The 27,062-nt window shown below is 43.9% G+C and overlaps 1 protein-coding gene across 6 annotated transcripts in view; it reads right to left on the bottom strand.

Moving 5' to 3' along the window:
* NDRG4 (NDRG family member 4) overlaps nucleotides 1–27,062 on the bottom strand; it is an 865,926-nt gene that overhangs the window by 221,918 nt on the left and 616,946 nt on the right. For all 6 annotated transcript variants that reach the window (XM_069654558.1, XM_069654565.1, XM_069654543.1 and 3 more), the window contains one exon: nucleotides 14,937–15,042. In XM_069654558.1, the coding sequence (XP_069510659.1) occupies nucleotides 14,937–15,042 (106 nt within the window). The remainder of the gene's footprint in view (nucleotides 1–14,936; nucleotides 15,043–27,062) is intronic.

Genomic DNA, 27,062 nt, shown 5'->3' with positions numbered 1-27,062 from the left:
CGCGTCTCCTAGAGCTCCTCGTGGAGGAAATTTCCTGGAGTAAAATAGTTTGCACTTCCCGTCGACACTGGTCGTGAACAGATCCACTTGAGGGTTTTCCCAAAGGGTGAAGATCTCTTGAAGGACTTCATGAGCAAGTTCCCACTCGTGGGAGACAGCGCTCTGCCTGCTCAGAGCATCTGCTGTTGTGTTCTACTCTCTGGCTAGGTGAACTGCTGATAGAGAGATTCCTTCATAAATTGCCCAGCACCAGAGCTGCATTGCCTCTCTGCACAGTGGTAGTGACCCTACACCTCCTCACTTGTTGAGGAAGTACATGGCCACTGTGTTGTCCGTCATTATCAGGACATTCTTTCCCTGTACAGAGGGCAGGAAGGCCTTCAGCGCTAGTCTGATTGCCCTCAGCTCCAAAAGATTGATGTGTAATTTGGACTTGGATGGAGACCAACGACCGCTGATTGTCAGAACTTTGGCATGTGCTACCCACTCTGTGAGTGAGGCGTCCTTCACTACCGTTATCTCCGACCATGGTTGCCAAAAAGGTTCTCCCTTCAGAATGTTTTCCTCGCAGGCCCACCACAGGAGATCCTGTGCAACCTTGTTTGGAACCTGAAGGAGGTCTGACATCCTGGCTGGGAATTGGGACCAGTGAGTCCTGGGAGCTCATTGGAGGGATATCATTCTCAGACGAGCCTCTGGCACTAGCAAAATACAGGAGACCATGAGGCCGAGCAACCTCAAAACATCGAAGGACGGAAGATGCTGGACACTCTGAAATTTGGTGACCATCTGCAGAATGTGATGAGCCCTCACCTCGGGTGGCAAGGCTTTTCCCGAGGAGGCATCCAGGGCTGCTCCGATAAATAGGAGCCTTTGAGATAGTATCATGTTTGACCTCTTGTAATTGAGGGAGAAGCCCAGTTTGTGGAGTAAGTGGCAAGATGCTCCAGGGTCTGTTTGGGAGCCCTGATCAATCAATCGTCCAGGTAGGTGGAGATGTGTATCTCCCCCTCTCCTGAGACTCGCTGAAACCACCACATTGAACTTGGTGAAAAACCTTGGGGCGGAGGTGAGCCCAAATGGCAGAACTTGAAATTGATAATGAGAACCGGCAACTGCGAACCTCAGTTACCTTGTGTACTTGTAATGAATAAGCACATGAAAGAAAACATCCTGAAGATCCAATGACACCATTGAGTCTTGGAGTTGGAGGGCCTGAAGGATCTAAGAAAGGGTAACCATCTTGAACTTGTCCTGCCTGAGGAAGTTGTTCAAGTTTCTTAAGTCTAAGATGGGTATCAATCCATTGTCCTTTTTGGGGATTAGAAAATACGGGTGTATCAACCTTTGTTCCTCTCCACCGCATGTATTGATTCTTTTGCACCTTTCTCTAGCAGGATCAGAATTTCCTTCATAAGGGGGAGATCTGGAATTTTCAATGAGCTGTTACCCGGTGGGTGATCCTGAGGCCTTTTTAGAAAAGGAACACAGTAATCCTGGGCTATCATTTCCAGTGCCCAAGCATCTGAAGTAATGTCTCACCTCTCTTTCAGATGCTGTGAGAGCCTGCCTCCCACTGGGGTCTTGTGGATTAAGGCCTCATAGAGGTTTTGAGATGGCTGAAGCAGTGGCTGAGGGCAAAGCTGCTGCTGTTTGGGCTGATTTAACACCTCTCCCTCGTCCACCACGAGGGAATCTTCTTTGTCCTCTATGACTGGTTTGTCCTCTCCCTCTTCCAATTGAGGAGTAGAAACGAAAGGACTTACCCCTCCAAGATGATGTACCAGAGTAGGAATGTTGAGGCTAATAGCGGCACTAAGAGATTAGCAGGCGCTTTCGAGGTCTGTAACCTTTCCAGACTTTCATCAGCCTTGCTAACAAGCAGTCTTGAGCAGTCAAAAGGCATATTGAGTAATCTAGATTGCACATCCGGTGCAAATCCAGACTTCCTCAACAACGCAAATCTGCATTGCACGGTACTAGTCGCGATGGATCTGCGAATACTATCTGCAATATCTAGACTTTACTGGAGGCACTCCCACATGGCTTCCTTACCATACTTGATGCTAGCCAGGAAGCTGTCTCTCTCTTCCCCTTCGGGATGTGGTCATCCGCCATTGTGGCGCAATCCCACAGGGTAAATTAAAATTTAGACAAGGCACAAGTGGTATTTGCCGATTTCAAGGCCACGCTACAGGCAGTAAATATTTTCTGCACCCAAGCGTCCACCCATTTATCATCCCTGTCTGTAGGAATGGCAGGGTAAGCAGATTATTTGGTGGATGTGGCTTCCTGGATCACCAAACTTTCCGGAGTCGGGTGCTTGGTTAAAAAATCTGGGTCACTGCTGGATGGCCTATATTTTCTGGGAAAGTTCTTATTAACCACATAAATGGAATATGGGGTTTCCCAATCTGTTGTAACCCTTTTTTGTAAAGCAATATGCAAGGGCAAAATGGGATCGCTCTGTGGACCTTGGCATAATACGTCTGTTAAGTCACCTCATTGAAAAGGAGGAGCAGGTCTACTCCATCCCAAACATTCCACATCTTTGCTCATTAATTCTCTGTCTGACCTATCAGCATGATGTGAAGGATCTGGCTTCCCAAATTCCAGCTCAGGAGGTGTATCTACCCCACTGGCTTATTGTAGTTTTTCATACAGATCTGTAAGCCTAGATTCATCTGAAATAAATTCATCTGGAACATTTGGAGTGCCATATTGAAGACCAAAAGGTGTTTGATCATTGTCAGTTGGTTCATGTTCTTCATAAATTGAAGAAAGAGATTTCAAGAAATCTTTTTGTGGCAGAGGTTTATAAGATTTCTCTTGTGTTGCATTCAATGGCTCTGAAAAAGTCTTCGGAGTAGGCTTACTTTGCACTCCCTAATTTAACTCCCAAAGTAGGCTTTTATATAAGAGCTCATCTCGCGAGTTGCATATCAGTATTTCTTCAACTCCTGAACGGGTGCTTCTGCCACGTGAGTGGCACAGCGTAGGTGCTTTGTCCAGCCAGTGCAAGCTCAAGGTAAGCTAACATATCTCGATCTGTGATTGATTCTCCATCTAGTGGTGATAAGGTGGTTAGGATGTCACTGGGTATAGTTCTTTGACTATTGTGGGTACTGGTCAACTCTAATGCTTCAATCAGTGATTCAGTCTATTTAGGACTCAAGCATGCAATTGAAGTGGTAAGATGGGCCTTTAGTGTGAATCTGGAAAATTGTTTTGCAATGGGATCAAATAAATACTTAGTAATTTTGCCTGCATCACAAGAATCTTTAGCACTTGGTAAGTGTCCTTTAGGCCTTTCAGACTGATTATTTTTAGTTTGTTTCGTTTTTGGCCTTCTCAGATCGTAGATTCTCATAGTTTAAACAATTATGGGAGCCATATCACTTACTGTTAGGTGTTAAGCCAGGGGCCCAGTGTCCTTTCCTTTTATCATGCTGCAACCCGCTGGGCTCCTCACCTCCCACACCGAATCACGTGCGCTGCAGAAGCACTGCTTCAGCGCAGTGAGGCTGGTTATGTAGGGGAGGGAGCAGCTCAAAGGGCACGCCGGTGCAGCAGTCGCCATTCAGAATGATGGGTAAGGTCAAAGTGCACAGAACTAGTCAAGCCTCACTCAGTACTGGAATGTTGCGTATCGGAACCCAACATCTTTATCCAAAAAGGATCCCCCAACAGAATCAATCCCAGTACACACGCACAACATGTAATAAATAGATTCCGAGAAAAAGTCCCCAATGTGGGTAGGTGCGCGCACCCTTATTGATTAAGTGTTTGAGAGGTTTGCAGCAGTGGCAGTGCTTAGAAGGGTAAGTTCTCGGTACCCCTTCGTATACAGAAGAGAACAACAAAGTCAATGTAGCCTGCCAATCAGCGCTCCCTCAAAATCAGTCATGTAGTAGCACTTGCCAATTTATCTATTGCTTAAGTAGTTAGACCATTGCATAATAAGTAAACAGTGATAGGACAAATATTTAGTCACAAGAGTAAACAGTCCATGTCAATCAGAAAATATATTTAATAAACAAAATGGACACTGCACGCCAACACGTGTTTCAGCCCTCTCCGGGCCGTCCTCAGGGCGTATTTGTTGTTACAATGATCAGTGTTCTGATAAAGAGCATTAATAAACCATGCCCATTTGCATAGAAATAATGGGTAAACAAATTATTGCCATTTTGCAATAAACAGTTTTTTACAAGGACGAAATTGGTCCATCATAGTTTGAAACAAACATAATCCAAAAGAAACGTATGCAATATAAGTATAAATCCAATGTCAGCGAGGAGAGAGAGAGAAAAAGGGGTTATCAAGGATAAGGGGTCAGGGGAGAAAGGAGAGAAAATTAAATTGGCAAGTTAGAAATAATTTAATATTATACATACATTCATTATTAGATTTCCAAATTCCTAACCATAAAAACCCATTTAGAGAACTGGTTATTTGTATGGCTAGGTAGTTGCAACTAATCGGACGAGTGGACAGTCCATAACAATAGTGTACCTGATTTTAATCCATTAAAAAAGTAACAAATTCCATCCAACTCTAATGGATGTATTTGCTGATGCCTGCGAGGAAATACGATTATATGTTGTAGCTTAATAGGTATACTGTGTGCTGGAATAATATAGCCACTGCAGCTGCGAAATTCTACAGTAGCAAACTCTACAAAGCGCTTACCTAAGGTGAGGTAGCTTGATAACGGGGAGTTTGCTTAATGGTCCTGGCTTCTCGAATATACGAACAAGTTCTGAAATGTGCGAGTACAAGAAAACACTATTGTAAGTAACACGGGATAAATGGGTCCACTGTGTACTTGAATAATATAGCCACTGCAGCTACGAAATTCTACAATGACAAACTCTACAAAGCGCTTACCTAAGGTGAGGTAGCTTGATTATGGGGAGTTTGCTTAACGGTCCTTGCTTCTCGAATATACGAACAAGTTCTGAAATGTGCGAGTAAGAAGACACTATTGTACGTAACTCGGGATAAATGTTTATAATTGCAAAGATTCCAAATTCTACTATTTGAACGGAGCACTAACCTTTAAACGCCTAAATGCGTGTGCAGCTCGGCAGGTTTCTGCCGTCTGTCTCCGGCTTCCTGGAAGGAATGTGGGTGTGACTGTGATGGCCTATAGTTACTCAGCCAGGCTATTTAATGGCTTTGGTCATGTGACCATCCTGTTGCCGTTGCCTGGCAACTCAGGCGGTGTGAGGGGAATACTCAAGTTAGGTAGGAAGTCAATTGAGATTTAAAGAAAAGCATTTGTACAATTGTCCCTTGGTTTACGAACGTAACCGAACAGGGGTGTATTGAAATTAGTTTGAGTGCATCTCTTAGCGTTCTTACATTTGCGCTAGTTTATGAACTAATTGTAGGATTCGAGAATTTATTATTACTGAGTGTTTTCACTCAAGAAAGGTATCGGATGTATACATGTTAATAGGCGCACTATGGCTCCTACGGTATAATAAAGTATAATTAGTTGGTTTTATGGTAATGATAGTGTAATTTGTTAATTAATCTCAGTTAGGCAAACTAGCCGTATTTGGTGTAAAGCTAGCGGGAGTTGAAGGAGACCGGGTTATTGTTCTAGGTACCTATTAAGCTACAACATATAATCGTATTTCCTCGCAGGCATCAGCAAATACATCCATTAGAGTTGGATGGAATTTTGTTACTTTTTTAATGGATTAAAATCAGGTACACTATTGTTATGGACTGTCCACTCGTCCGATTAGTTGCAACTACCTAGCCATACAAATAACCAGTTCTCTAAATGGGTTTTTATGGTTAGGAATTTGGAAATCTAATAATGAATGTATGTATAATATTAAATTATTTCTAACTTGCCAATTTAATTTTCTCTCCTTTCTCCCCTGACCCCTTATCCTTGATAACCCCTTTTTCTCTCTCTCTCCTCGCTGACATTGGATTTATACTTATATTGCATACGTTTCTTTTGGATTATGTTTGTTTCAAACTATGATGGACCAATTTCGTCCTTGTAAAAAACTGTTTATTGCAAAATGGCAATAATTTGTTTACCCATTATTTCTATGCAAATGGGCATGGTTTATTAATGCTCTTTATCAGAACACTGATCATTGTAACAACAAATACGCCCTGAGGACGGCCCGGAGAGGGCTGATCCACGTGTTGGCGTGCAGTGTCCATTTTGTTTATTAAATATATTTTCTGATTGACATGGACTGTTTACTCTTGTGACTAAATATTTGTCCTATCACTGTTTACTTATTATGCAATGGTCTAACTACTTAAGCAATAGATAAATTGGCAAGTGCTACCACACGCACAACATACCTCTGTCTTCCTCAATGCAGCCCATCTTTACCTACCTGTGTTTCCTTCCCTGGATTATTGTATGCACAGCATTGCAAACTATCCTTTCATATCACCCTTCATGGATTCTTTATCACTGGATGCTTCTTGTACCAAAACAAATATGTGACCCTCCCAAATATTTGGCTCCATTTTCATTGGCCCTGCTACCACTGGCTTCCTGGGGCTTTATGCCACCCATGTTGCCTGTGTCCCCATCATTCTAATAAGAAAGCCACTGTGATACAAGCCATGGATTGCCAAGTTGCTTAGGCAATGCTAATGCTAGCTTGATCCAAAGGGAGATTCATGGTCACCAAGGACCTCTCTGGGCCTTTCTTCTAGTTTGTGAGAATCAGCGACTGAGGCCCCGTATCAGGCATTATATTCATCCATCAGGTCATTCTGTCCATGATTCTCAAAGGAAAAACATGTGTCTGCAATAGGACACCTAGTGCAGGAGTAAGATGCTTCTCACCTCTTTGCCTTGCTTCACAATGAAATGAAATGCCTTTCTTCCTCCCCATTGTGAATGCTTAGCTATCAGTGGCGTCCGCATAATGTAAACACCCCTCTTTCCATTACTTTCATAGGGTCTGTCACTGCCTAGGCACCTCCCGGCCCCTTTGTGGATCCACCTGCTGCATGATGCAATGGCTTTTAAAGGTTTTAGAATGTATCCTTGAAAGCATCCCCTCAAGTACCCCAAGATAGAGCAATCCTTCCCCACTGCAGTCCTTCATTAGCGTGATGGCGGCATGTATCTCTTACTCGATTATCTGATGTGTCTTCCTTTTTAGGGTTTGGCTCCTGAGTGCAGGTTTAGTGACACCTAGAAGATCAACATCTATTAGTATGGATAGTAGTAGATGACAAATGGCATGCTTTGTGATGTGCCAATATTCCCTCCTTTTGTATGTTTCTGGATTTCCAATTTGCTGATAGATGAACACCCTGCTGTGTGTCTTAGTTGCAATTGATTGCCTCTGTTGTCAATTTAATGAAAAGAGTGCAGATGCCCGAGGATTGACTGAACAGTGTATTGCTCTATTTTGTTTGTTTTTTTGTTTGACGTGTCTGGCTGTTTTATGTTAAGCCTGTTAATGATTGTTATCAATTGTAGAGGTGTGAACTTTATTGTGATGCTCTAGTTATGGTATGAAGTGTATTGGGGCACTTGAGGCTGCGCTCCACATAGGACACCTAAAACATATTGGCTATCCCAATGCTTGTTCAATCCCATCACGAGTCCTTCTGACTCATTAACGAGAAAATACACGCTTTTATGAGGGATCACATTCGCTTGTGCAGAAACTGCACATCAAAGCAGGTCCAGCAAAATCTGCAGCAGCAATACACGGCTGCATCGATCCTTCTAAAATGGACAAATCAGTATAGCACTGCCACTGAACAGTAGGCATGTGCAAGCTGCCAGCGCACACACATCTCTCCCTATAGGCCAGCAACTGTACCATCAGTTGTGTGCAACCTACCTAGATGCCTTTGGGCCAGGCGTGCTATACAAATAAAAAAATACAAATACAAATCCTCAAAAACAGAGCCACCGCAGAATGGTTGCTGTGTGTGTCCTGCCATTCAAAGGGTACTCTGTGGGGGTCATATTCTTTGCGGCGTGGAGCAAAATGCATGGGTAAATATTTTACGCAGGCTCTGTACTCCACGCCACATTTTCAATCCATTGTGTAGGAAAGCAGGGGCACGGAATGGATGTACCGTCTTCACCAACCCCATCTTCTCTGACATACAAATGCGCAAGCATGTATGCCAGCGTGACCTTTTCATGCTGGCGGAAATGCTTTGGATTCCTATGCAATGCACCTGTTTTTACACCAGCTAAAAGTAGGTGGATTTCATACAAATCTATTGTAAAAGTATCTGGGAGTCACGTTATCATATAACACTTTCTGGAAACCTCACATCGCCCCTACGTCGAAGAAGGCTGAGGCAGTAGCCAGAGCCCTAACAGAGTTCATAAGGAAACATAAGATATAGCATATAGGGCCAGAAGTTGACACCATCTTTCAAGCAAAATATGTAAGCCCTGTCGCATGTGGAACTGAAATGTGGGCAGTGGTCGAAGTGGACGGGAGCGGTTTGTAGCGGTGCTCCTCTACGCGCGGGAGGGGGCGTGGCATTGGGGTTTGTTGGCGTGGGGTGGGGAGGATAGGCCGTACACTTCGACCACTGAATCTGGGGCTGGATAAAAACATCAACAGAATCGGCATTAGCAAAATAACATTTTGGAAGCAGCTCCTGTATCTGCGATAAGGTTTTCTCTGACCTTAGCCTTGCAAGCAGATCTAGGGTACCTCTCTCAGGAAAGAATGGTGGCAGACCCCCCCCCGGCAAGATATGCAGTCAAAAGACTAACATCGTCTTCAATAGATCTGGTGGACATGTCATGGAAAGATCTAGGGTATTCAAATAGAGGAAACAACTGATGCAAGAAATGACCCTGCTTGGTATGGAAGATCTCAGGCAACTGAAAATGAAGCACCAGGGAAGCAGTGCTTCTACACACTCTTGCTTGGGCTGATATTTATGGGGCACCCCATTACCACCAACCCCCCCTGAGAATCTTACCAGAGCCAAATGAAAAAAGCCTCTTTGACTTGGCCATAGCAAGATCATCTGCCAATCGGCAGTAACATGAGGGGATGGAATCATTCTGCCGATTCCAATTGCAAGGTTTCTTGGGTGGAGGCCAGGACACTTATGCATTGTTTCCTTCAATGTCCAGGTTATAACTTCCTACGATTAAACAAAATCACCCCTCTTTTCAAAAGGGAAAGACTGCTGGAGGATGAACACGTGACTCTGACGTTTCTTCTGGGGGCTTGTTCAAGGATCACCAAGATGACAGCTGTTTTTATGTCGGGTGCCTGGAAAGAAAAGAGAACTATAAAGGGGACTGAGAGGGGGCGAGTCGGGTTGTGCAGCTGCCTCTCACCCGATCCGGGTCCCTTAGCAGGAAGATGGGGGGAGGTTATGCACACTGTTACAAATCAATTGAACTGGGACCACGAGTCGGTTTAGTTGTGGGGTTCGTATGGCACATGCATGTAGCACTAAGTAGGGTTTATGAAGGCTATGGGTTGGGATATCGTATGTTTTTTGTTGTTGTTATAGCTGTCTTACTATTTTAACTGTGTTATTCTTGTCAGGAAAGGCTCGAGAAGCCAGCCATACATGTACTAAATCAAATCAATCCATTGACTTAGCTCAGGCAAGGCAGAATTTACGGTTCTATGTGATAACATCGAAAACAATTCAATGAATATGAGTTTGTTGAATTTATTTTTTCTTTAATTCAATCTGGCTGCAAATATAGGCAGGGGGAGGCCCCCTGCAGCCCTCCCCCACTTCCCTCTATCTTAATTATCACGATTACCCAGCTCCCAAATATATTTTCTGCCAATTTCGATTAAGAAAAGTAGTCGAAATCGTATTTGGCTATTTATTCCATGATGTAACCTCCCTATGCCGAATTTACAGCGTGAAAGCTGGGCTTCTCAGCTACGTGCTGGGGGAGGGAATGCAAATTGACAAGGGGGGTCCTGGGAGTCTCTCTGCCAGACATTAGGCGGCAAAGGCCACTCATCTACTCCATTAGGTTCTTCTAAAGTCACATAACATCTGCACTACTCTTACAACAAAGATACTCCACTTCAACCACGGTCCAAGTCATGAATAGCTGCACATCCTGTCCCTACCACTCCTTTCCAACTGCTCATCTCACCTTCCTAGATAATATCTCCTCACCCTTACAGCCCTCTTTTTCGGTGCAGTCGTTAGGTTCAAAGGCGTCTTACCTTCCAACCAGGAATACTTTAACCTCACTTCATCTGCACGGTGGGAGGGGTAATCTTGGCAGGCTGCCCATCCTTTGGACATGGAACCCTCGGCCTTGATTTTTTGTAGAAAGGTCTGCAAACTGCCGGCAGTGGGGTCACAGCACCGTTGCAGGAGAAGCTCCGTAGAACCCTGCTTGGCTATGGTCCCATGTTGAGCAAAGGATGATGACACCGCTGAGTGTTCCTCTCCACGTCTCTGCCGGGATTGGACAAAGAGAGGTGGAGTTTCAGCGTAGTTGCCCCAGAACTGTCAGGAGATCTACTGGGCAAAGACTCCAGGTTGAACCTAGTGAAGGGCCCTATCAAACCAGAGGGGTGCATGAGTGTTGAGCTGTTGGTGATTTATCTACTTGCTTGAGTTTCGCTCCTGTGTCTGCGCATACTTGCAGATGCAGGTGCAGTACAGCCTGCAGGTCATGTTTGCATTCCAGCGCATGCCTGCACTCTGATGTCTGGCTGAGGCTAATGTAGTAAGAACATACAGTTTGTTAGCAGATCACAGCGTAGAGCATCCAGGCTCAGTCTCCGGAGGAACCCATTCAGCAGCAGGACTTGTCTGCTTGCCAATTCCTGTTGGTGCAGGGCCTCATGGGGTCCTGTGTGTTTGTGAATCCACAGTCAAGACTTCACTGCAAGCTCTTGGTATAGTCCAAATGAAGATGGTCTATCTTGAGCTTCAGAGGGATGGTTTTAGAAGGCAGGGTATTTCCCATGAGTTAGCCAGAGCAGTTCAGTATTTAAGAAGGCTCCCCACACTTACGTCTGATGCCTGGAATTGGGGTTTCTTTAAATGGCGGTTCGTCGGCCAAGGAAGTTCCCCCAATGGTGTCTGTGATTCCAGATACAACGCAGTTCCTGCAGCAAGTAGCTCCAGCGATTAGAGCATTCAGGGAACCGATGGTGCACGTTTCAGAAGGCGAATTATCAGCAGTCTTCTCAAAAGAATTTCATTCTCTTAACTCCAAACTCGACCATTCATGTCCCCTTGGAATTATCCCTGTGTTCAAAGATCATTAAAGGATCATTGATTTATATGACATCTTGGTCGATTCCCTGCTGTATTTATAACAAAGTCACTATTGTTTTAAGGGGTTACCAGTCAAATGGTCGAAAACATTTGGTCGACAGACAATTTGGTCGACACCATTTGGTCGAATGCCAAATGGTCGAATTTTTTTTTTTTTTTTTTACCCATTTTTTGGTTTTTTTTGGGGGGGTCCCCCCAACCCCCTTTTTTTTCTTTTTTATTTTTTTTCCCCACACGAAAACCCACAAAACACATATATATATATAAAAAAAAAAAATTCGACCATTTGGCATTCGACCAAATGGTGTCGACCAAATTGCAGTCGACCAGTTTGTTGTCGACCAGTTAACTGGACACCGTTTTAAGGCTATAATGCAATTTATATTAGGTACAAAACCAGCAGTAGAGCTAATTATTCTCTGAGCTTATTTACCACGCTCAAAGAATCATTTACTCTTAATAATTTGGTACAGTATTAACCACTCCCCTTCAGTTGCATCAACCACGTGTCCTTGTATCTAGTTCTCTCCATATTGTGTGTCAATTATCTTTGTTTTATTTTCCAATACTTTACAGAATTTAGCAATTAGGTATTTTCATTTTTCACTGCATGTAAAATTTCCTCAATCCAATAGGTTTAGGCTACTGATGCGATTTGATTCTGCAGTGATGAACAAAGTTGTAACTATTGGAATGAAATTGCATCAGACATGTAGATCTCGGCCATTGATATTATTGTTCCTTATTCTTATTGTAGTGTCTTAAGCCTTTACTAATTAATTTTCTCCAGAATTGCAAATCAGAGACAATTGGTGAAGGGGCTATCAAAAAGCGGCGTGCATTTGCTTACAGAGTGAAGCATTCATTGTTTTTGGAAGCCCCATCATGTGGGAGACCATACGTTTGCATTCTTCGGTCTGCACCTCTTGTAGAAGCGTGGACACACAACTATTCAGTTGAGAGGGACTCATCAGAATGTACATAACACTTGAACAACAACCTCTGGATTTTAAAAGTAGCTCCACAGACAATTAACATATGTTTTAAGTTTTCCTGAAAATATACCACTTTGCACAACCTACAAAACCTAATTGGCGGAGCATAATTTATAATCGGGCCCCATCTATCAAGAAAGCCAAGTAGATTAAATTTGAATTGCTTAACAATACACCTGAACATAGGGCTAGGAGAGATTTTTACATATGACGGTAAAAATTCTAAAGGTTTATGAATTGTGCCAAACTGATGCTGCAACTTATATTTAGCAATTAAGTTCTGGTCCTTACACCAATTCAACTCCTTTATTTTCTTTTTCAGTACATCCGGAATGGCTAACAGTTAGTCACAGGACAGATTTTTCACAATTAGCATAGAAACCCACTCCTTTATGAAGGAATTCAAGGCCCCACAGTTAGTGGATTTCTCTAGATTATTCAAATCCACAAATAACGAGAAAGGAGAAGGATCCAAAAATGTTCTCAGTAATTTCAATTTTTGCCATTCATTATAAGACTGCCACGTTACACGCAGTGATGGAAGTGTGCAAAAAGAAGTAGTGGCACTATGTTGCCTGCTGGCCTGCCCCCGCTTACCACACACCACATCACCACATCCCCACCCACGCGCACTCCAAACCCCCAAACACACCTGCTATTTAAGGGAATGTTCAGTGCAGTGCACCGAAGTGCAAGTTTCAGATTCTTCCAACACTTTTATTTTAGAACTAAACCATTCTGGAACCGTTTCTTCATTTGTTTAAAGTATAGGAGCAGTAAAACCTTTTATGAAAAAATAGAGGAGCACTGCTTCCAACCGCTCCTGCCCACTTCAACCACTGGCTAAAAGGCACAATTCATACCTAATATAGTATGGATATTTTTCCAACCAAGAACAAACAGTTCTAACCCATAAAGAATTGAAGGCAGTACTTTTCCCCTCATAAAAATGTCCTTAGTGGTAGTAATGAATATTTATAATTTTTAAAATATACCTCCTGCATCAAAGCAATAATGGGTCCAGTTTAGTTTCTAGTCTAGTTGCAAGGGTAGTCCACCTACATCTGTCACAGATGTAATAAACAAGATAGATGATGCTCCTGACACTTTTATTTATTTATTTAGTTGCTTATATAGCACGCCAAGCTCAAAGGCATCTGTGCGCTGTCTTAAAGAGAAAATGTACTTCCCTCTACCCTCCATAATATTTTAGGTTTAATCCTCTTTCCCAAAGTTATTAAAATTGGGGATTATACCGGGTTTAGGCATAAGCCAATATCCTTCAAATAATTTTTCATGCAATTCAAAGCTCTTGAATGACAAAGTTACTCCACGTAGTGACCACCTTACTCCTTTGTCCATAGTCCCTAGCCACCAATGACAATTCATAGCCATTTGCTCCTGTACTGAGCCCTCGTAGAAGGCTTACGTGCTGCTTGAATTATGCACAGGTTATCCTCCACTAGTGATCGGAACTCAAGTACCAGGCCGCCAAGCTGAAGGATTGTGGAGAGGGGTGTCACAACTGGTGATTGCTCTGGTGAAGAAGGTCGGGAATCTGCGGCAACCTGATCGGGGAGCACATTGACAGGTGCTGCAGTTCTGAAAAAGCCACCAAGAAGCTATGAAGAGGAGCGTGCAGTTGGAAGCACTCCTGATTTTCCAGAGCAACCGATGAATCAGCTGCAAAGGGGGGGAGGCGTAAGCTTTCATGTTGTCCCATGGGATCTCAAGAGCGTCCCCCAAGGAAGCCACAGCGATACCGTCCCTGGAAGCATAAAGACAGATTTTCCTGTTCATTGAGGTTGCAAAGCGGTCCACTGCTAGAGGATCCCATTGGTGGAAGATCTTGGTGAGAACATTGGTGTTCATCTCCCACTCCTAACTCGCTGCAGATTGGCAGCTGAGGGAGTCTGCAGCCACATTGATGTTACCCGGAATGTGCATTGCCTGAAGCCAGATATTGTGTTGGATAGCCCAATTCCAAATTTTGATAGCTAGGTCCACCAGAGGAGGAGACCTGGTGCCCCCCTTGATTGTTGATGTAGAACATCACTATGGAATTGTCAGTGCGAATTGATAGAGGGTTGAAAAGCTTCGAGTGCCAGAAAAACTGGCAGGAGCTCTAGGCAATTGATATGGGACCACCTGTCCTGGGGCACCCACAAATCGTACACCTTGAGTTGACGCAGTGTCGTTCCCCACACTAGAAGGGGGGGTCTGTGGTAACCGTCACTTGTGGGCAGGGCTCCTGAAAGGAGGTCCCGACTGAAAGGTTGCTGGTGGATGATCACCATTGAAGATCCGCCGTCAAGGAGGATGGAACTGGAATCATCTTGGAGTCCGGATCCGAAGCCTGAGACCAGCAGCTACGAACAACGAGCTGGGTGAACCTCATCTTCAGTCATGCAAGGTGTCATATCTGTGCTCAACAAAACATCTACTTAAATAATAATCCAATTTACAAATTAAGTGCAGATTTGAGTTTTCCCATACATCATTGTGTCTTTGTTAAAACCTCATAGTAAGCAAATATGCGATTTTGGATTTCATTCTCAAACCTGTGAATGGTAAAGGATGGAAATACAGACGGCAATTTGACATATTTATGAGTCTATGATTTTACCCAGATCCCCTCATGGCACACAGGAAATGGTAGTCCAGGATCACTGCACTTACGGTTCAGTCCCACATCATGGTAGGTCAAGATGGCTGGGCGGTTTCCCTTTGGAGATCCTCGGATGACCACGTGCAACATTCCATATGGAGTTTCCACATCATGCTCCTGAGGGAGTACAAGAGAGAAAGAGTAAAGTCAAAAATACAAAAACATATACAACTGACACAAAAGTGGCCAAGGAGAAACAAGACCTTTGTACAAATCGCAAAAAAAGGCAAGATCACGAAAGCAGTCATCCAAGGTAGAGGCAGGGTTTCCCAAATCTCTGAAGCAACACTCTCAGACTGAAGAAAGAATACACTTTCTCTTCTCTCCTGCTAAGGGTGTGTGGGATCTAGGCAAGGAATTGTGGTTCCCCATCAGAGACAAATTAATCTGAAACCTAAAGAGATAGACGGTACTGCAGACAACATGACCTCAAAAGGTGCAAAAGTTCAAAAGCCAAAAAAGGTAATTCTTTAAATCGGTTCGTAAAACTTCACTGGGAGCCAGTACCTAGAGAGGAAGACGGGAGCATTTTTCCTCTAGTCAGAGAATTCTTTGAGCGTTCTTCGGCTGGCTGAGTTCTTCCCCTGACAACAGTACCTGAGACCTGAAAACTCTCACTTACAGGTCAAGATTCTAGTCAATATGTCATCTCCCCTTGCATAGGTCTCAAGGGGATGAAGGGAGGGCTCTCCCTCAATTTTGGGTGAATCTTTGCCTCATCTCTGAAGAACAATCGAAACGATAATCCTTTGCTGCCAGTGACCATTTTTCTCTTCTAAGATCCACTCTTATCTTAGAGTGACTTATTCCTAAAAATGAGTACCTGCACGTCTAGTAAAAGATTTCAAGATTTCAATGCCTGTTTCTACACAAGCCAAGTCATTGCTGTAGATCAATCCCTGCCGAAGAAAATGATGGTCTCCATTCCTAATCTAGCATTAGTCACTTTCTCTGGGTATATTTCGTGGGGGATAGGGATGATTTTAGGCAAAAAGACTTGGCTTGATATATGTCATTTACAGTTAATGGGGTCTTTATAAAGTGCTGCCTAACTGGTCTTGAAATAATGCAAAGATTGTCCCAAATCTGGTCTGCATTTCCAACAAGCCTTTCTTAATTTTTGAAAGTTAGTGTCACATTGCATATATGTTCCTTTCATGGTCAGTAGTGTGTATTTGTAATAGCCTCTTAGATATATGGCTATTCCTGCTATTTGACATTTATTCTGGATTTATCCTTACGCAATCTTGGAATAATCTCTCTTTCTACAAAATTGTATTTTAAGTGTCTTTGAAGTAAATGATTGAGAAAGATGGCAATTGTTTGTCTGCATTACTAGTTTGGCAATGTTTACACTCAGAAATTATTTTACATGCGCATTCCAATTGTGTGGCAAATGGGAAAACGTGTTTGTGTTCGCGCGCGCGCGTGTGTGTGTGTGTGTGTGCGTGCGTGCATGAGATTTAGCAAACCTATCTACTAAACAAAGGGGCGCTTTACAACAAAATGGGGGGGATACAGGGAAAGAGCACCAGGGAGAGCTGGCTATGGGAGGCCAATAAGAATGGGGCCAGGCTCATATCTATGCAAAGATCCTTGTATGTATATGCATATGTTTGAATTCTAGCCTGGTCCTTTCTGCACTTTACCCATCCAATAAGACGAGTGCCATTTAGTTGGGCAGTAGTATAACATATGTTAATTTACAATGCAATGCAAGCAACCTATGAAAATCCAAACATCGGCCTGGCTGCAGGAAGCACGCAAAAGATAACGTCCCCACTGCATAAATATATCTCCCTTAGCTTCGGCAGACCACCTCCCTATGCCCAGGTGCATGTGGTGCAGGCCATCCCTCTAGTTTCACTACAGCTACAATACTGCTCTTCTGAAAGAGGAGGGAAAATGCCACATCCTGGTTGCCAAAGGGGGTCCTGTTGTGGCTCAGTAAAGAACTCCAAGAAGCCATGAAATGCCGCCTCTGGTATGTGTTGCGTGTCAATACATAGAAGAGCACCAAGTGTGATTCTATCATTCTGGCTGAATTCAAGAATTGCAATGCCCCGGAAACAGGTATTAACCGCCAAATGATTAAAGTGTGAATTTTTCTAAAACTACAATGACCATTCGGGAGATGCCGTTTCATCCCCCCACCACGGGCCCCTGCATCAGCCATGATCTTCTGTCCACACCATTCATGAACTTTTCTTCAGCCCTTCCACGTCATGGCCAGGAGCCATCAGGGAGATGTGTACCACTCATTGGCTCTGATCTTTGGCCGCCTCAGACCTGGATTTTTTCTTCAAAGCATCTTCATCATAACGGAGCGCATGCTAGCCTGATCTGACCTGGTGGGTCCACCATCATTATTAGTCTGCAGCCCACTCCTGCAGGAAAGGGAAAAACATCCGAAACCGAAGAGGTTTTCCGGGCAGACATACCCATACCACAAGAACTGGTTGGTACACCCCTTGCCTGGCTTCACCATGGCTGTGGTTCCTGCTGTAAAGACATCACGGGGCACTTGGTTTTCTGTGACTGTTACCGCAAATTATCTTTCCTGCTTTCCCCTAATAAATCTTGTTTTGCACCTCTTTGAATTCCTTATATTTTGAAAATGGTGTGGTAATATAAATCACCTATTTGTACAAGTAAATTGTCTAAAGATTGTTTTGCACTTAACGACTGATCTTGTAGTTATGCCTTCTCTGATCGTCTAACCAAATCCTCAATTATCGCCTAAGGTTTGGCCTCGCTACGAACTGATGTACCAAGGAAGGACTATTCAATACAAATATTCTCCTTACAGTGTATATCTTCTAATTGGCTGGAGTAGAAGCTCAGGCCTTGTCCATGCAACCATGCCCCATGGGCCACTTCCTCAGGTTAGGGGGCTTCTAGCATTGGCTCTCCTTCAATGCTTCAGGGTATTGTGGCCCTAGAAAGTGGCAGAGGCTGCTTCTCTACTGCCCCATGGTCATGGGAGGCTCTGATGAACGTGCGTCTTTAGCGCTATGTGCTTGCACATACCGTAAGCCTACCACTGTCTGTGGCTGCTTTCTCTTGGCTTAGGCCTCATCAGGGAATAAAACTCAAACACTGAGTGCCTAGGAGAGGCCCAATAAAGTTGTTACATGAAAATACCCAGCTCTACTCTGCCATGCAGACTATATAGTTCTTAGAACATTGTCCTTCACAGGGGCTTTCAACACTCAGTTTAATAGAGACATCAAAGGCCTTATTTAAACACTAAATAACAATAACAGTGAAAAAATACCTTCACACCAAGTAGGGTTGGAAAGCCAACGTTTATATTCTTTTACTTCTCAAAACCTTCCTTTTCTCCTCTTACTCCCCTCTGCCCCTCCCTTGCTAACTCTCATCTACCGCTGTGACTTGGGCCTGGTCCCTTCAGAGTCATACAGGGGCCACATCACCCCCTACCAGAACCCCCAGCATCCTTTGCCAGACCCTTGCCCTCGGTCTCCCTTCCCACGTTGGCCCTCCCTGTCCACTGCATTCATCCCCCCACCCCTTCGGCTGGCACTTGCTGTCTTGGCCCGCCAAGCCCTTGCCCGCCCTCACCTTTGAAGGTACCCCATCCCCCTTGCACTTACCACCTGGTCATGCACTTGCATGGTAGTATTGTCACAAGGCCAATATAACCGTCTTTGTTGTTCTACTTTTTTGATTCCCATGTCCTCCCCTCCATCTTGTCTTTGTATAAGCACCATACAAATGCCCAATAAATTAATAATGGAATTAGAACTGTACATTTAAAAAATATGCAATTGCATGAAAGGTCTCTGGTTACACTTAATGAACCACAGGACTGAGGTGAGGTTCTTATGTAAATGTTGATTGTAGCGAACTTACTCCATTGCACTTGCACAAGTGAGAATAATTTACCATCATTAGAACTTAAAACCTAATGCTATTTAAGCAATGCTTTTGTGAAATTGTGCAGTTAATTGCAGTTTGGAACCCATTTTCCCCAGTTTTCTCAGGGAAACCACTTCCAGATTCCCAGGGATTTGGCCTGCTCACAAATTCGGACTCCAAACTTTACCTCGGCCACCACCTTTCAAAGTCATCAGCCTCCACTGGTTACTCTGCGGGGCAGCGATACAGGTTTGCTGCTTTATGTATACATGGGTGTAATCACTGACCTATGACTGGCTATTGGATGGCTCTATGATTGAATGCCAGGCTGCTCTCCAGGGAGGCCGCTTCATAGGTGGCTGTGTGTATGGCTAGCCTCTCTATAGGTGCTCGCCTGAATTTTGCGCTTCCTTCTCCAGAATGATTGAGAGCACCTGCGACTGGACACGCGAGGAGACGATTTGTAAGGCCGAGCTGTTAGTAACTACACATGAGGTTGCACCATAACATTAGCAGCAGCATGTGCATGATTGCTTACATGGAATGGCTCCTCTTTGGCGGCCATGTCTGAAAGCTCCTTGGATTCCCTAACACTGATCAGGTCTCAATGCTCTGGTTCGGGTCACAACAGCTTTTAAACAGATTTCAACAGCAAAGTGTCATCGGAATATTACCCCGATAATATGTTCTGTGCCAGGCTGATATCTCAGATCATGGAGAGACGCCCCCGGGGCCCCAGGGGACACAGCAGACTAACGGTTGGAGTCCACTCGCTCTCTAACATTTTGTGGCCTTGTTGAAACAAACAGATAAACACATTGATTGCCACTGTCCTAGTAGTTGAGCGCACAGGTTTTGGTAACTCATGTTTCAGTGGCAGTTTGCCATCGAATGCTCAATTTCCTATAACTCCGGTGATAATGCGACACACACTTCATCTGTCCGACGTAGGAACAATGAGTACCAATACAGTGGGCAAGAATAACACCTATCGCTACTGCAGATCTAAGCGGGCGTGGGCGGTAATTGGCAGGAAGCATATAAATCAAGAAGTGGCAAAGCCAATTGACCTGGATTTGCAAACGCAAATGCACCCCCCCACCACCCCTAATCGCTTTGCCTATGGTTGTTGTCGTAGGATTACCTTTGAAGCAAATTCCCAACGCTTCCACTTAATGTATGCAAGATTGCCAAACTCACAGTTTGCTGGACAGTTTTCATTAAATGATTTAATGAATCAATCGTTTATAAGGTGCTTAATACCGGAGACCACTTTCTAACCCTGTGACTGGGATTCAAACCTGTGTTGCTCTGCGTTGCCCGTGACCTATCCTACAGGTCCAATTTTATGTGTTTATATTTCTCAGACTAGCACCTACTGTGCATGCTATATAAATCCACCACATTACATGTGCTATATTTCCCATATGTTTCTGCTCTTGCAAAGCTTACTCTGAACAATACACGGTTAGGTTTAACAAAATGGATGCGCACTGCTGCTCTTTTGTATAATCTCGTGAACACGTTTATATTATCTTGCAATGCCACTAATCTGTAAGTGCATGCATAAGGCAGTGATTTGCATAATGCTGCTTTAGTTTGGATACAATGGTTCAATGGAAGTCACCCTTGGTATTATTATCATTAATGCAGTACAAACGTGGACACACATTGATATTCCAAGCAGCACGAAAAAAGAATACAAGCTCTTAAAAGCAACATTCAACATCACTTTTTGCAATTTACACGGTTGTACTAGCTTCTACAAAATGGTTGACACATAACTGAATGTTCACCTTGTGCCATCATTCATCATCACAGAGCGTCTGATTGACACCAGGACCCCACTATGTTCTGCTACAAGGGCTTTGTCAAAGAACTAAAGTTCTCTGTATGTCGGACATTAACAGTGATGTTATTATTATTTTAGTTAGAGGCAACAAATGTCCAAGCCATTCCTAGTCCAAACTCTCCCCCTTAAACCCAATTGAGAAAAGCACCCACTTGTCAGTTTAACATGCCCGTTTGATTCTTGTCTTACCTTCATAAAAGCCAATACAATGGGTGAGATGTTTTGATTATTGACAACACTGTGATAATCATATGCGCAGAGCAGAGGTTCCACGCCCGTTATGCCCTTGTCCTTCTATGATTAGGGTAAAGTAGAGTTACTCCTTATCCTCTTCATTAGGTACTTTAATATTCAGTAACTGACCTCTTCCTCTGTTAACTATCCCAGAGGTGGAGGGGGTGTACATATCCATTGAATCATTACATTTGCTTGCTATGATACTGATATTAACAGAGGGGAGTACGGGATCCACACCCATTCAATCCTTGCCAGGTCTCTATTCTAACTATCAACAAGGGTGTGATGTGTGCCCTCCCTATACCTTTTGGGTAACTGGTTTCCCTCTCTGTGATCATAACTTCTAAAATATTGAGGAGCATATAACCCATACCACCTCAATCCTAGAATACTCCATAGAAGCCCCCACATGTGTAATTTAGTGTAACGTAATGTGGTCTTAAATAGCACCTTTGTGGCATTTTTGTAGGCCTTGCCACATGTGGCTCTGTAAGTAAAGAGGGTGATAGCGGGAAAGTGGGAGAGTGAGATCCGAAACCTCTGGTGTGGATGGGTGCAGGCCAGAAGTACCCATGTCCTGAGTGCTGTTTCGCCTTCTATGGGGGGAATAAGTGATGCTATAGTGAGGTCCCAAAATCTGATAGGTTTAAACACTTTGGGTTTTGGTTAGCTGCTGATGTAGGAGGTGTGCCTGGGCTAAATAAGAGAGCTTAATCATCACTTGATTAACATTGATTTTAACTGACAGGCCTGTGGTAGACATGTGTGGGGACGTTGTGTGTGTAGTGAAAGGTTATAGAAGATTTTAGAGAGGAGTCAGTTAGTCAGGCAGGCAAGGAGTGGGTAGACAAATATGGGTTACATGTAGGTGTGGGGAGGCACGTGAAGTGATTGGTGACTTCCAGGGAGATGAGTTTGCTTGAGGTTTTTGGAAGTATTCATTTATTTCATGGCTTCCAACCAGCATGAATTTGTTTCTTCAACAGCATTGGCAGGCGTGGTGTGCTTGGTTCCTTGTATGTTCATAACATTTTAGGGAGGGTTATCCAATAGGATGATACTACCCTGCATAGGGGTGTGGTTGGTTAAGGTTCTGTGCTAATCCTGTGCTGGTGTCAATTGAGTAGGTTGAAGAGGAACTTAAATAAATAGGGATCTCTTTGGAAGAAGTATGGAAAATATGGGTCAATTAAAAACAGGCTATTTCTTAATGATTGGTGTGAGGCGTGTCATGGTTTAAAAAATATAAGCGAAAGACTTAGCTGCCACTCATAAAAAATGAGAGAGACAGCCACGTATCCCATTTCCTCAATCGCAAGCTAATATAATGCGTTTTCGGTCCAATCTCCTTAGGTCTAGAGAGAACACATGTTTTAGGGAAGTAGATCTGTTTCATGCTCTCTAAGGACATAGAGCATAGAACATTTAAAGCAATTGGTACTCTATTGTGCAGTATTGAGAAACTTAAGAATTGTGTTGTCTGGGTGCTTTGTGAATAATCTTTCCTTTGTGATGAGTGAGACTTTGTGGGAAAGGATTTTTTATGGAAATTCGATCACAATTACTTCTGCGTTACTGCAATTGTTATATTCGATGAATTTGACACAATTACAAGAGACTGATTCTATAAGATACAGTAAGTATATCTCATGGGATATTAATAGTTTTAACTATTGTGAAATAATGATTTTATTACTGTTTGATTCTTACCTTGTATGTATTTTAACCACGCTTTTGCTTTTTGCTCTTGCTTTTTCTTTTCTTCAGTGTAATCTTCTGTGCACAAGTATTTGTGCATAGTTACAGAATTTGGTTGCTAGGTGCGAGAAGGAATATCCTCCATACTGCTTATGGTTGATGCTTGGAACTGTTCCTAATACTTTATTACTGGATCAAAGTGTTCTCGGTCGTAGGTAGTGTCTGAATGTCTATGTGATGAATTCAGGGCCCCTGCTTTGGAAGTGGCGGTGAGTGAAGCCTAGAGTTTTCAAGTGTGGGTGAAAGGAAAATTCACCCTCCATATGGTGTCCAGAATTGCACTCTCTGAAGGCATCATAAAGGTCCAAGTGATACAGGGGTGTTCAACACCCTGCCCAATGTACCATGGGTTCATGTAATTTAAAGTGGTCTTATGTAGCACAGCCTATGCCATATTGTTGCCTCTTTGGCCATGGTTCTGGAAGAGAGTGGGGTGGGAGGTAGGGTGAAGCAGTGGGAGAGGCTGGGGTGAATCCTTTAGTATTGATGAGTGCAGGCCTAAAAATATTATGTTCCAGCACAACTGTATAAACAATCAAGAAATACTGAAATCTTTTACAGCCTTCGCCGGCTGAACTCACAAAACATGTTGAGAATTTAAAACAATGTACTTCTAACATCGCAGTAGTATTGACTACACTAAGGGTGTCTCCAAAGCTCAGTGGGAGTCCCACTGAGCATATTTTGTTTTTGAAGGCCAGAAGTACCCATTCCCTGTGTGCTGGTAAGCTTCAAAGTGATTCCTAAAGTTGATGGTTGAGGTATCTTTATATACAGAGGAGAATCCTGCAGCGTTGGTAACCTTATCGATTTCCTACCAGAGCATGTATACTGTGTGGGCAGATGATCTGGAAGGTGTGCTGTAACAGATGGCACAGAAAATCACTCGGAGTAGTAGAGCCTGTTCAAGGGTTTTTATTTTTGTCTTTGTGCGGCCGATAGCCGTCCCTCTCTTTCGTCTTGTTACCATGTGCCTCCCTAACCCAGGCATCTGTAACCCGATTAGTGCTACCGAATGTTTACTCCTGCTGTCTAAGCACTGTCTTATGCTACAGGTGGCTCCCTAAATGCCAGCTTTTTAAGCTCCCTTTGGGACCTCCTAACTCTCCCTAGTCTATCTAGAGTGTTCTAATGGGAACTGGGAAAGTGCCTTACACGTACTCTGGTTTGGGTCAGGTTATTCTTGCATACCCACTCTCACATCTTCCTCCCTACACTGATCACTCTCCAGTCACTCCTACCACCTTTCTGACATCACCTCGATGTTTCACTCCTCATGATCTTCTCTCTCACCATTTCATGTTACCTCTCCTCCCAATGCACTTCCCTACTTCTCTTCTCCTCCAGTGCTTCAAATCTTCAACATTAGGACTCCCCTCCTCCCAGTACTACTCTCCACCACCCACTACTGCTCAAACATGCTCTTGTCAATCTGTGCCATTCGGTGGTCGGTCAAAAAACCGAAAACAAAATATCGAATCACCAAAATCCCGAATAAAAAATCTCGAATTATTTATTTATTTATATGTATTTGTGGGTTCAGCTAAGTATAAAAAAGGGTAAAATAAAAAAAAAAGAAAAAAGGGGGGTTGGGGGGGAACCCCCCCATTTCGAAATAAAAACGTATTAAAAAAAAATTCGAGATTTTTGTTTTCGATATTTTGGATTCGAGATTTTTGTTTTCGAGATTTTATAATTCGGTTTTTTCACTATAAACACCTCACATTCACTCCTTACACTAACCTCTCTACTCCCTCGTCACGCAGACAGGCTTATTTACACTGCAGACCCACTTCCACTCCTCACCTGCTCTACGAATCCCCTCCACAAGACACCTCTCCCTCTTTTTTCCTGCTGGTTTCTTGATTGTCCTCCACCCTTGATATCACTGGGATAAAATACACGTCATGTTTCCTGTGAGGGTCTTTCATCCCCCTCGCCCTGTCTTGATTGGACCTCTGTGTGTATGTGCAATGAAAAGTTATCAAAAGGTGTCTAAGCCCCACCCACTTTCTCCACGCAGGCTCGCTGCGTACTTAGTCCAGCAGCTTGGGAAGTCCAATGTTCATGTCCATGTTGCAGGGACCTGCTTTATGTGTCCTCCTAGTAAGTCTTGGTAGGGAGGATGGGCTAGGGGTCTTTTAAGTGAAGCGTACCGGTGTACCCTGGCAATCAGAGTGAGGTCTGATGCGCCACAATCTCAGGTGTTGGTTTTGCTGTGCGGCTCTCTCTTTCTGACTTTGGACGCTGCTGTCTGTGATGCCAGTTTTGCTGTAGGATGCTCTCGCTCTCTCTCTTCGATCCCTGCAACCACCTGGTAACCATTCGGATCTTCCCTCTGAGAGGGGAGCTCTACAATTAAGAGAAAGACACTGGCCAGTTTCTGAGATGTGAGGAAAGGATGGAGATAAGGGTCTGCATACAAGTATTGCCACAAATGGGAGTGAGCAGGAATTGGGGCCCTCATGACCAGGCCTACCCTAAGGACCAGGGCTGGGTATTGATTCCTTCCTAACCTTCTAACCCCCTGAGAAGGGATTCCCACCCCCCTTTGACAAGGCCAGATGACTGGCCTTGTCACAGTACGTATCATAGGAGAAAGAAGTGTTTCAGAGTTGTGCAGAGAGGGGTGAGGTGGTGAGGAGTGTGAGTAGGCGGCAGGCTGCAGTGTATGTGTATATGGGGACCATGCAAGTAGAAAAAGGTACCAAATAAATGTAAGCTTGTGGGGTTGGAAACCTGAACTGACACTATTTATAAGATCCCGAAGTACTAGCTGCCCTTGGTTTTCTTCCCAGGATGGTAGTGGGCAGGGGTAGTAGCGCAGGCATGTTCCAGTTTCATTTGGCCCCATCTAGACAAATGCTCATAGAGAGGTCCTTGTTGGAGAGCAAGACAGAATTTTTAGCTAGCTTTCAGCTACCAGAGCAGGCATAACAGTGATGTTGCAATAGGCGAGAGGCCTTCAAATCCCATGTGCTAAGTCGAGGGTGCTTGGGTGTCACTGACCTGATAGCAAAGGTCTTGGTCTTATGGAAGTTGTTGGCAGTCTGGGCCTGTACTTGAGGGATTGTATTGATGTCCGTTGTCGTTTACTGATGAGGTGTGGGTAATAACAACCTAATTTTACTCTGACCTCAGGAGTGCTCATTTCTGGTGGTTAATGGGAGGTCTTTGAGTCCTGGGTCTGAAGAGTTGTGTATGAGTGAGACTGGGCCGATTAGGTCTGGCCTTAAATGCATGTACCAGTGGCATTTTGTTTTATTGGGAGTGGTGAACAGCCAGGTTTAAAAGGAATTCCTAAGGGCCATGTGGTCTTCCAGGGTGCAAGGACACCTTGGTTTGGAGTTACAGAGGCTGGTTGCCAGGACAGAGAAGGACACTTTGGTGTTTCTGGCTGAGGTTTGGCACTCTTAACACAGCTGCATTGCTGGATCAAGGCAATCTGACAGGCCCATATGGAATGGATTTTTTAGCAGCGGTTTCTGAATGGGTAGTGATACACTAGATTTTGAACTGGATTCTGCCTTTTCGCTGGGAGGAAACGGGGCGTCTAGAGGTCATGTGTGATGTTTCTCCATTATTCCAGTGTTAACAAGAGCCTTGTTGCTGGAATGCTTTACTCTTTTGTGGATCAGCAGGTTTTTGTCAGGAGTCTAGGTAGAGGGTGTTGGCACAATCCAATCTCGAAAGCGCCAGGAAGGGCATTACCGGGCATTCTATGCATGAACCTCAGGTAAGGCATGACATGACAAATAGATTGCAGCTGAAAGCTGGTGGCTAAAAGGGATGCATCCATAAGAAGTCAGAAAGCCAAATAGGGTGGTGAGACATGCAGGTGGTTCTCATTGACAAAGTTGATTGGAAGGTGGCACCAGTCTATGTCCTCTATCATAACCGAGCCAGAAGTAATGGCATGATGGCACTGGGGGCAACGCGAGGTTCGTAGAATAGGATCCTGTTTAGAAAAGTGGCAAGCTGTCTTTGCCCAACCTGACGCCTGGCCCACGCAATCTGGAAGAGTGCTAGCTGGGTAATAAGGGCACTTGTGCAGGAGGAAGAAGAAAGGGATAATGCAAGACTATGGATTGTTTTTAGGACTTAATGGAATGGAAGCATTCTGGAGACGCAGCAAATGAGCCGCAGATGCAATTGAGATGGATCTGTGCTGCTAATGGACTCTGCAGATAAATTAAGATCAATCATTTGGTTCAATGATTCCAATCTGCTGCCTTGAAAAAAGGTTGCTGGTTGTTTTGTAGGGCCACTGTGATGATTCTAGCGCAGAAGGTTTTTCAGCTGGTTACTTGTCTGGTTGAATCTCTCAGCAGCAGGGGTGAGAAGGGGTACAGTATAACAATGCTCCAATGTATGTCCTTCAGGCATTCCTCACATGGTGGAGAGAAAC

This window comes from Ambystoma mexicanum, chromosome 1p (genome assembly GCF_040938575.1).
Source record: "Ambystoma mexicanum isolate Mex_15411 chromosome 1p, UKY_AmexF1_1, whole genome shotgun sequence".
Taxonomy (NCBI): domain Eukaryota; kingdom Metazoa; phylum Chordata; class Amphibia; order Caudata; family Ambystomatidae; genus Ambystoma; species Ambystoma mexicanum.
Note: the sequence above shows the minus strand (reverse complement) of the source record. Positions and strands in the feature narration are given on the sequence as shown.